At 39.4% G+C, this 11,503-nt stretch overlaps 2 protein-coding genes across 2 annotated transcripts; one reads left to right on the top strand and one right to left on the bottom strand.

Annotated features, from left to right (window-relative positions):
- The first annotated feature begins 6,055 nt into the window (after positions 1-6,055).
- LOC138592686 (trace amine-associated receptor 13c-like) lies at positions 6,056-7,136 on the top strand. The gene is made up of 2 exons (XM_069663533.1): positions 6,056-6,231; positions 6,320-7,136. The coding sequence occupies exons 1-2, from the start codon at positions 6,056-6,058 to the stop codon at positions 7,134-7,136; spliced, it is 993 nt and encodes a 330-aa protein (XP_069519634.1).
- A 2,666-nt stretch (positions 7,137-9,802) lies between these two features.
- Positions 9,803-10,948, bottom strand: LOC138592410 (trace amine-associated receptor 13c-like). The gene is made up of 2 exons (XM_069663209.1): positions 10,773-10,948; positions 9,803-10,619 (listed from the first exon to the last, which is right to left on the bottom strand). Exons 1-2 carry the CDS (start codon positions 10,946-10,948, stop codon positions 9,803-9,805), a joined length of 993 nt encoding a protein of 330 aa, XP_069519310.1.
- Positions 10,949-11,503: the final 555 nt, after the last annotated feature.

Here is an 11,503-nt window from a genome sequence, read left to right as displayed (position 1 = left end):
ACAGACTGGTCCAACAGTGAAAGGGTCAAAAACAATTGTTATTAGCAATCTTTTTTGTTAGGAGAATCATGAAATCTCTCTCTCTACTGTAAGTGTTGCTAACAGTGCTGTGTTGACTTTAACCTGCTGCTTTGATCTTTCTATAGACCCTGTCTGTAGTGTACCCACTTAGTGTTATCGTTATCTCCCTTTTTACAATGTCTATTGTTTTGTTCCATTAGCCCATGTGCTACACAGGCAAGCCTTTACATATATGATGCTTAAAAATGACGGTCTCTAGGGCACTTAAATTAAGCTGAAATTAATATTGCATTATAATTATTACTTATTACAAACGGTACACGACCTCCCACGGGGCACCATTTTATTTGCACACCACACCATTTAATTGTTATGATGCTTCGTGTGATTTGATAATCCTGGAGCAGTTTAAAAATTCTGCTCCAAATCACATACATGAATAAACATTAAATGAGACGGCTGAAGGGCCACTACTCTGGTGGATAACAATGTGTATTGAGTAGATTGGGGTTTGTTCACTGAGTGTAACTTGCTGCTTCAGGGCATTTGTCCTGCAGTGCCAATCCAGAGTTTGGATGTCCTTCTGGGTAATGACCTGGCCTGATGAGAGTGACGAGTGTTGCCCCTGTGTTTTTGCAGCTTGTGCATATGCAGGCTGGGGGCGATGGGGAGGCAGAACATGATGTTCAACAGGGTAGCACAAAGGAGATAAGAGTATTCATTGTAGCTAAGCCTCTTGTCTCTCAGCTACCTTTAAGTGGAAGATGAACCAACATTAAGTGTTTTTGAGAGTGCATGCAAATGTTGTTGAATGCAGCAAAGTACTTCAATAGTATCTGCTGCACGACAAGTTTGTGATGACAAAATTGGTGCTGCAATTTAAGAACTATGTTGGTGATCTGGTTTTTAAAGGTTGGTTGTTTTGTTCTTTTTCTGGGGAAACTTGCCGGAGACTTTGTTCAATAATTCTGAGAATTTGGGGCCCATGAGACATATTCATATGTTCCTGAGCTACTAACTTTGGCCTTGTGTGAAGAAGGTTGTGCTAAGTTACATAAAAACATGTCGCACAGGTAAAACAAAAGACAACCAAACGATAACACATGGTAAAACAGTTTATTTCCATATTTGGAATTGGATTGAAAGTGTTCAGGACTCTGATATTTCATCACGCGTTGATTCAACTCCACGTAAAGCACGAGCAAAGTTCAGAATACCTAAGTCAGAGCCAAGGGGCATGGCAGAGCTTTCATCATACCATCATCATGTTGCGGAGCTATGGAGTTCAGCTGAATCAGGATTGGGAGGATGGACTTCCATGGTCATCAAGTTTTCTTGTTTCAACTTTTCTTAAAACTGCAGCTTGGTTAGTGACCGTAAGCTTTAAAATATGAAGAGGTAGGAATCTAGTTCCTAAGTCAGGGTCGCAAGAATAAATATAGAATACTTTTCAATACTAAAACACCAGATGTCAACATCACATCAAAATAATTGACTGAAGGACAGCTTCAAGATATGAAGCAGGAGAGGTACGTTGAGCGTAATGTTTGAAGCTTTCTGCTGTCCAAGCTACTGGATTTGAGGAGTTGGGTCTGAGGAAGTGCTGTCATTTCTTTATGTTAGAGAGGTTGTGTAGGACAGAACTTTTCTCAGTCTGAATCAACTTGTGTTTGGGCAAACAGTGACTGCCCCATTTTGTTTCATATTGCAGTAGTGCAATCTGAACTCCCTAAGAATTTAATTGATTATGTTTATCTGGCTAGGGAAGGAGCTAATGCTTAGCCTCAGACGGCAAACATTAACCACCTGAATGACAGTAAAGCTGCGATTCAGCAGTTCAGTCCAGGTTACAAGAATTTGGTTCTACTGCCACTTGGGTCTCCATTTCAGGCCAAAATCACTGGTCTACTCACAGTTTTTGAACAGATTTTTGTACAGAATTTTTTGGGGGCGAGAAAATGAAGCATAGAGAGAAAACTTAGCTCTAGGTAATCAGCTGAACCCCTACTACACCTGTGTGCCACAGTTTTGTGAGTGCAGATGTGTACTTGTATGCCTGTGTTGAGAGTAGCTGCTGGGGGAGGCATATTCCTGCTGATTTGTTTAAGGATGATGGGGTGGTTCTGCTGATGAGAGCATTCAACGGGTCTGGTTTTTATAATGCCGAAACTCTGTACAAACTGGAGACTTTGGGTCTTTGAGTCTTTGGGCACTTGTCCAAGGAATTGAGTTTTCTACTCTTGTTAATAACCACATGTGAATGTTCAATGATGTTCTTACTCTTACACATTTATTAGAGCATGACGTTGACATGGGCGATGCACAACCAGCTCACCAGCATTTTTACATTGTGTCAGAGGAATTGTCAGAGGTTGACGACGTAATGATCTACAGTGATACCTGGCAAGATTCTGTCCACATCATCTTCAGAAAGCTGTGTGATCGACTGCATGATTCAACCTGATGAAGTACGATTCAACAGTCATCTACTTGTGCAAGGTAGTGTAGCAAGAACATGTGCAGCCAGTACAAGCCATAGGTACCACGACTGAGCAAATCCGGTGACAACAATCAAGAAGGAGCTCATGCTCTTCTTGGGTACGGTGGGGTAGCATTGCATCATTTAGCTGTGGTAGCTCCACTGACAGGTCTGCTGAAAGGTAGACCAAAGTACACGCCACGTCAGCAGGCTTTTGACAATGATAAGACTTATATTTGTTCGCCTCCTGTCCCAGGAGGACATCGTAAGGACCATCCATTTGAGCCACAGGTGTTTTGTTTCTATTCAGCAGAAAGAGTTACCTGCCAGTTTGTTGTTAAAGAAATAAAACTATTTTCAGATTAGTTATTCTGCCACAAACTGATGCCTTAAATTGGCCTTGCAACGTTTGAAGTTGTGTTTTTAAGCACAGAATCAGCTTTATTGGCCGGGCATGTACACATACAAGGGATCTGACTCCGGTTTAACTTTGCTCCCTACGTACACTTAAACATTAAATATTAAATATGCTGTTTGTATATGAACCAATAATGGCTGGCTGACTGGGTTTAGTTAAACCAGAATTGAAAGTATGGTTGAAATAGGGATGTAAAAATCATTGCAAACCAAAGAAGAAATCAGTAAAAGGTAAACATATGCCATTGATGACTTTCGTAGCCTTATTAGCACTGGACAATTCTTGCTTCTTGCCAAATCATGGGTGAATTGGTTTTATCAGTGTTGTGCATAAAGAAGGGAAGACTGCAAGTTTACACACGTTAAGCATTCCTTATATTTTATGTGACTAATAAAAACAAGTTATTGGACTATCTATCTCATACCTACAATTTATGAAGTATAACATTGTTAGTGTTTTATAGTGATTGTGACATGTTTATTAGCACTTCATACATTGTACAGCTCAGATCAGAGTTTCAGCTTCTAGCAATAAATGACAAGCTACCACTTTAAGATATATTCTCTCTTTTCCAGCCAACAAAAGCTGAATGAATTTATAGTGGTGGATTTTAGATTGTTACTTCCATTCAAGCATTGGAAAAACTAAAGCAAATTATGGCTACAAACACCTCAAAGCATCCCCTCCTTGCATTCGGTTTAGTGTTTAAACAAGGCCTTAACATTAATTGTTCTGAGGATTGATTGTAGTGAGATCTTTAGATCAAAGAGGATTCAGACTCATCTGCAAAGTTCAACTGTACTGATCCCCCAACTATTCCAATGGACATAACTAGAATGTCTAGATCTATAATCACTATCATCTGACTCCTAATGCACAAGCATTTTTATAAAGCCATTACACTGTTTCATATCATCTGAGCAGAGAGAAGCATAGGGGAAATTATAATGTATTAATCATAGGGTTAAAGTACATAACTTGGGTTTAGAATAAACATGAGCTGTTAATGACCTTGTCAATATATCACATGAAAGATTTAAAACGTTTATGCTTTTGATTTGATCATTTTTTCATTGTAACCGTCATGGGATCTAAATTTCACTAGAAGTCAAATGGAGAAAATAAATATGGAAAAGCTGTTTTGATCTGTTCTGAAGAATCTGTCATGAAACAATTAGCTTGTAATACTGTAGTCTAATTAGATATGTACAAGAATATTCACATCAGGAGACTTTGCACATATTTCTTTCTAAAGAAGTACAGTAAAGAAGTACAACAATTGATAATAATAATCACTTAATTCAATGAGATGATTTCTTTGTTCGTGACTCTCTTGTACTGTACAGGTAGGTTTGCTACCTGCTGGCCATTTTTTCTGTTGCACCTCCAACGGCGTCATGATGATGCTAATACAATATACAGTATATAACACTCAACATGTAGTTCTCTACAAAAATATTTGTTTATTAATTTATTGGTCAACAGACAAATGTAATGACATTTTAAAACTTAGACATAATAAAATGTAACATGGAATCACAGCAGAAGTTAGAATGACCTATAAATACGTATCTATCCATCTATCCAACGTTACCTGAAGCTCAATACAACTTCATTGAAGTGTGTTCTGAATCTTTAATCATGTCTGTGTACAGTGTGTGAATGCTAAATAAAAGGTACCTAAGCAAGTGCTACCTTCTAAGGTTTATATCAGCCTTGATTGCAGCTGTTTCTGATGGCACTTCCTGGTTGGAGCAAAAGGCGTGGCCTAGGGTTGTTAACTCTGGCTGTGTTCGAAATGCCATACTAGATACTACATGCTGCTTACTGCATTCGGCGGTAGTCTGTAGTGTGGAGGAGCTTTTCACATTCATTTTACAGTATGCTACGCCAGGCGGAAGTAAACAATAACAGCCGCTTCTTCAGCTACAGCGCCCCCTTCTGCTGGAATGCTGCTGCCGTCCGGCATTTCAACTGCCGCTGTGACGTTCCTTCGCTTTGCACTTTGGGATACAGTAGGTGAGGTAGACTGGTCCGATGCATTCTTGGAGATTTTCTCCAAATCAGTATCAGACACCCTTTTTGGCATAGTGCACATTTTGCTTTTGTTTACATACTGCAGCATTTTGGCCAAATCAGCACGCACTGCTCGTATAGTTTGGCATTTAGAACACAGCATCTCTCATGCTGGAGCCAGCTCTTTGGAAGAAACCAAATGATGTCTCTGATGTCATGGGGGGATTTGGGTTTAGTTAGTTTAGCTTTGTATGAAGTTTCACTTAGTGTCCATTTTGTTTGAGTTGGTTGGCCAAACCCCGATATATGTTCCCTTGTTGTCTCATTATAGCAGGTCTGTTTATGTTCACACTTAAGTCCTCCTCAGCTTAAGTAGAGTTATATTAAGTTGTCCTCTTTTATAGGCCTTGTTGTTGTAATCACTTTGGTTTGTACATTTGATTTTCTTTTTGGATAAAATAAAAACTCCGTCTGCTGTCGTGTGCCTTACTGCTTGGTCCCTAACACGCTCACAAAATTAAACTTGTGTGAGTTTTTGTGTGTCCAAAAAATGTTCCTCAACAAGCTCTATTTTTAAAATCTTACCAAACACAGCTTATATATTATTTCTAACTTGACCGTTAAGTTTTGAAAATCTGAAAAGGTATTTCCAACATTGCCAACTTGACCACGAAATCTTGCATGTGAAAAAAAATTCCTTACATAGATCATAATTATATTTTAAAGTGCACTGGCCACGCTGCCTTATTTGATGAGGTGTGAGAAAGTGTCTGACATGATACTTAAAATAAGAATGTTTTCACTTTGATCTTTCAGATTACATTTCAAACACATACATTTCATTTTATTTGTTATTCAATAAAACCCAAATCCAAATCTACTAACATATCCAACAATGCATGAAATATGTCCGTCAAAAAGGAGACCAGGGAAATGACAAATAGAGGAGGAGCATGCTGCGAGATAATGAAGCTGGCTGCAGAGAGACACTGGGACAAAAATAAAACCTGCAAGAAACAGAAGGACAGAGGAGGGATGGGGAAGGTGAGCGAGAGAGATAAATCCAAGGCAAATACTCGGAGAGCTGCTATTGTTCAGCAACCTCTCAACACCTCCTCTAGATGATGGAGACTCTGGAGGAATCTGAGCTCTGCTTTCCCCAACTCGTCAACACTTCATGCAGGAAGACGCAGCATCCTCACTCTGTAGCCCTGCTCGCATACTTCATACTTTCTACCATCTCTGTGCTCACTGCGACTCTCAACCTACTGGTCATCGTCTCCATCTCGCACTACAGGTAAATAATGTTTTTTATGTTTGTTCATGTTTTTATGTTGGCTGCTAAATGGACAATTAATCCTGTAGCTTCTTTCTTATCTCTGCAGGCAGCTCCACACCCCAACCAACCTCCTCCTCCTCTCTCTGGCTGTGTCAGATTTCTCTGTGGGCCTCCTCATGGTGTTTCAAATCCTCCTCCTGAGCGGCTGCTGGTTTTTCGGTGACCTGGTGTGTGCTTTCTATTATGTTCTGGACTACACTTTAACCTCTGCCTCAATAGGAACCATGGTGCTCATATCTATTGACCGCTATGTTGCTGTGTGTTATCCTCTGCGTTACTCCACCATAATCACTCAAAGAATTGTTGAAATCTGTGTTTGTATATGTTGGTTATGTTCTCTAATCTTTCACTGTGTAAGGTTGAAGGAGAACCTGAAAGAACTCGGCAGGTATAACTCCTGCGTCGGAGAGTGTTTGATTGTGTTTGATTATGTTGCAGGACTCATTGATCTGGTTTTGTCCTTTCTTGGTCCTGTCACTGTTATTGTAGTTCTGTACATAAGAGTATTTGTGGTGGCTGTGTCTCAGGCTCGCACCATGCGGACCCACATTAAAACCATCACTCTGCAATGTTCGGTGGGCGTGACTGCGATGAAGTCTGAGATGAAAGCAGCCAGGACTCTCGGTGTTGTTGTAGTTGTGTTTATAATATGTGTATGTCCTTATTTCTGTGTTGCACTTACAGGCCAGGAAACTGTGCTCAGTCTTTCAACTGCTGCCTTTATAATAAATCTCTTTTATTTTAACTCCTGTCTGAACCCTCTGATCTACGCCTTTTTTTACCCGTGGTTCAGAAAAACCATCAAACTCATTGTAACACTTCAGATACTGAAGCCTGACTCGTGTGAGGCCAACGTACTGTAGAGACAGACAGAGGGGCCTCAGAGGAATGCTGTGGTCACTAAAATGTGACAGGAAAAATATAACTTATTTAATCACAAAGTGTATATAAAGTGATACAGTACCCATTTCACACCCGCCCCCTTCATGTTTCTTGATTGATTGAGTCACGGTTATCTGTCCATCATTTTCTTTCCTTGTTTTGGACTCTACATAAATATTATTTGCATTTACATACATTCATTAGTATCGTAATTTTTTCACATTTAATTCATCTTTACATGTGTATTTTTTTAAAGGCAAATAATATAAATTAGTTTTTCATGTCTTAATAAAAGTATAAAAGCAACAACTTTTCTGACTCTGGTTTTTCAACCTGTGAAAGAACGAGAAAATCAAGTGTTGTGTATTGTATTGTGTGAATGAGGTGCAGATATAACACTATACATTTGAATATATTACATAAGTAGAGAAAAATGAACTGTATTAAACTACCTGTTTATATATTTTATATTTAAAATAAACGAATCAAAGCAATTAAAATATTTGAACCAATTTGCAAATATAGCATTTTACAAATGCCACAGATATGATCATAATTATTACAACAGGTTTTTTGTCTTCTTGCAGAGAAGGGCAAGAAGACAACAGAAACCCCAAAGTATATTATTTGTATAATAGAATAATTAATGTGATGTTAAAGCCTTCTTATCGGTTCCAAACATTTGAACATTGAAAAGATCTTTTTGAGCGAGCTCAGAAGGTCGACAATGTGAAGACGTTCCTGAGTCTGGCTGAGACATCCAACACCCAATATCTGTAAGGTAGTTGCTAAGGCAAACCATATGACAAAATAATAATAAATAATCTGTCATACTAATCAGTGTTTGGAGGGAATAAAGCCTTCACAGATTATTTGGAACAAACAGTTGAAAGTCATTTAGAAGTTTAAGAAACAAACAGGAAACATTCATCTCAGTGTGTTTAAGGAGGATAGCTCATGAATGACACGCCTTTTAAAAGCTGATCTAATGTGTTGTATATATTTAGTTAAATGAACTGAAATGTAAATATTATATTTAGTTCATTTTTTATCAATGCACAATGAAATAGACAAAAATCTAAATATATATATGTACTGTATATACATACATTTTTTTTCATTATTTTATTTTTCATAATTCTTTTAGTCTGCAAAAGTTACGGCCAGAAGTTTCAAACACATGAAAAAACAAATGCAATGACAGAAACGAGCTGCAAATGAAAAGACATGCTGCAAAAAGCTGCAACAAATACATTAACAACAAACGTGCATTAAATACATAAACGGTGCAAAGTCAAAAACAAACATATCCACAAAAGACATGCACTCTGCCGTCTCTGCCGTCTGACTCAGAAAGAAGTGTTCAAAGCCACTGGGCTACTAGATATCTAGTAAAAGGTAAAACCATGTGGAACTTCGGATGTTCGCTTCTTCTGACATCACGTTGTTTAGGCCTCCGTCCTCTACGACTAAGAAGAAGTGTTTGTTTGTGTTAAGAGAGGAAAGTGTAAGTTAAGTGTTCCCCCGTTGTTTAGAAGAGCTGAGGCCTGTGTGCTTCAGCCGTGGCCTAATTTAACCCCTGTGTAAGAGACCAACAGTCACTTCTTTCAGATTAAAGAGGCTGACTTATTGCAGTCATGGGATGCAAAGGAATCACTGTAGAGTTTGTCTTTGTTAATCTATTCATTGCTCCAGCAGGTTTCAATGTGAATCTATATTTGGCTGTTAAAAACCTGCCTCACAGGTTTGTCAGACACACGTCTCCACTGTCAAACACTTCTGTCATCAACAGGAAATCCTAAAGAAAATAAACAATAAGTTTTACAGATAGAAACTGTCAACCAGTGCTACAGTAGAACATTGCGTCCTTGTGCACATTGAACATTATCAACAAAATGCTTATTTCCACATCAAAAGACATCCCTCGTATTCATCACTTTTGACCACTGGTAGTGTAGCCAGTGTCTGTATCTGCAGAAACTCTGCCCTCTGCATGTATTTTGTATTTTGCAGTCTTCAGGATATTTCTGGCCAACATCCTCTTGGCAGTAGTGTCTAGACCACAGACAACAGCGTGCAGGTCTGTGTGTGTTTCACAGATGGCGTGGCTGAGCCACACAAACACGCACACAGGCTGTAGCAGATATACCAAAGTGAGCAGGATCAGGCATGGCTTCAGGGGAAGTCGCACAAAATCCAACACTTTGCATAAGAAAGTGAAGAGTTGAGGGCGTGTTTTAAGTACTTTAGAACGTAACAGCCATACAACAGAGATGAAACTATGTTTTGTTCCTCTGATTTACAGCTCTGCACATAGCTCTGGACATAATCTCAAATTTATGTTGCATAACATATTTACAGCGCTATACTGCTACAGTTCCAGTTAGTACCCAAGAATATCCATAGTTGCTTTTGCAGTTAGCTAAAGCCTTACATATTGATAGGAATAGGAGTTGAAGCATGTTCAGTTTCAGATGTAGAGGTAAAAATGAACAAAACTGAGAAATAGTGCATGAAGGTAGAAAATATAACCAAAGACTAAATATATCCAGTCATCTCCCCTTTCGACGTCATGTCAGTGACTCGATAACGACACTAAATGCATTTAAAATTCACAAAAAGTTTCTTTGACTTGACTTGCCGGTGTCTACAGCACTTGAGCATTACAAGAGTCAGCCTGCAGTATCTTAAGTGTAACAATGAGTTTAATTGATTTCCTAAACCATGGGTAAAAAAGGGCATAAATCACAGGGTTCAGACAGGAGTTAAAATAGGTCAAACATATTACGAAAGCAGCAGATGACGCATTGAGCAAATTATCTTGTCCTGTAAGAGCTACACAATAATATGGACAGAGACATATTAGAAACACAACTACGACAATACCAAGAGTCCTGGCTGCTTTCATCTCCGATTTTATGGCAGGTGTTCTCGTCAAGTGCTGGAGTGTGACAGATTCAACGTGAGATCGGATTGCCCGAGCCTGAGACACAGCCACCACAAATACTCTCATGTACAAAACAACAATTACAGTTATGGGAACAATGAAGGTAAAAATAAGATCTGCAATTCCAGCAATGTAGTTAATAAAAAATATACACTCTCCAAAGCAGGAGTGGTACCTGCCGGGTTGTTCTAAGATATCCTTCAGAATCACACTCTGAAAGATTATAGAACAAATCCAACACAGACAGACACAGACTTGAACTCTTTTTCGAGTGACTTTGGTGGGGTAATGCAGAGGATGACAAATGGCCACATAGCGGTCAACAGATATGATGACCATGGTTCCTACTGAGGCAGAGATAACAATATATGCTATGTACTGATACACAGTACATATGAGGTCACCAAGTAACCAGCAGCCGTCTATGAGCATGATCTGGAATAACATGAGGAGGCCCACGAAGAAATCGGAGACAGCCAGAGAGAGGAGGAGAAAGTTGGTAGGGGTATGGAGCTGCCTGGGGAGGAAGACCAGCAATATGTTTGTAATCATTTACAGTATCAGATATTCAGTAAGCAGATACAGCAAAGACAGGAACACAATACAATCAGACAATGCTTCTTTTTCTTACTATCTACCAGTTTCATAAATACATTAAATATTTGTGCACCTGAAGTGGGAGATAGAGATGATGACCAGCAGGTTAAGAGCTGCAGTGATGAAGGAGATGGAGGACAGCAGAATGTAAGTCAGCATGACCTCAAAGTGAGGACGAACTTGCTTCCTGCAGGACGTGTTGAGGAGTTGTGGAAAGCAGAGTTCAGTTCTCTCCAAGGTCTCCATCATTGGTGCGGCCGATCTGCTCAACTCAGCACCTTTATGGCAAAGCTTGGATATTTATCTCTCTCCTCCCTGCCCACCCCTCTGCTTATGTTTTTTCTCCCCATAGTAGCAAAAGAACTCAATGCATTCTGTGTTTGCCCTTCTCATTATTGGGGCCAACTGTGGCCTGTCACTATCTCCAGCTAAACATTTGGGATCATGATTGACTGAGCTGAAACAGAGAAAGTTGTTTTCTGTGGCAGTACACTCTTACCCTTACCTAGGTTTGTCCAGCAGGTGGAAATTCCATTCACAGCACGTTACTAATCTGTTTCAGCAGCTGTGAGTCACTGGCGAGCCCACCACCACTAGCAACACACACATATCCCCCCACCACACTCATCTGAAAACCCTGCAGATGGACATGATCTGTGAGAAACTTAGGGCATAAAGAATATGCATGGATATCATAGAGGGTGGTTTGGAACATGAAATCCGACTGGCGATGTAGAGTTGATTCAATTAGTAAGAAAGTTGTAGTCCTGTTTCTCTTTAAATAACAGAGAGGCCAGCCTGCCA

The sequence above is a fragment of the Semicossyphus pulcher genome, unplaced genomic scaffold (genome assembly GCF_022749685.1).
Source record: "Semicossyphus pulcher isolate SPU_LCO1_2020_fin unplaced genomic scaffold, fSemPul1.0.p SCAF_15, whole genome shotgun sequence".
Classification (NCBI taxonomy): Eukaryota; Metazoa; Chordata; class Actinopteri; order Labriformes; family Labridae; genus Semicossyphus; species Semicossyphus pulcher.
The sequence above is the reverse complement of the archived record's forward strand: the minus strand, read 5'-3'. Positions and strand labels throughout refer to the sequence as shown.

Coding starts and splice junctions, on each gene's coding strand:
- LOC138592686 (XM_069663533.1), top strand. CDS start 6,056: ATGATGGAGACTCTGGAGGAATCTGAGCTCTGCTTTCCCCAACTCGTC. Junction 6,232..6,319: donor GTCTCCATCTCGCACTACAG/GTAAATAATGTT, acceptor TTATCTCTGCAG/GCAGCTCCACACCCCAACCA.
- LOC138592410 (XM_069663209.1), bottom strand. CDS start 10,948: ATGATGGAGACCTTGGAGAGAACTGAACTCTGCTTTCCACAACTCCTC. Junction 10,620..10,772: donor ATCTCTATCTCCCACTTCAG/GTGCACAAATAT, acceptor CTTCCTCCCCAG/GCAGCTCCATACCCCTACCA.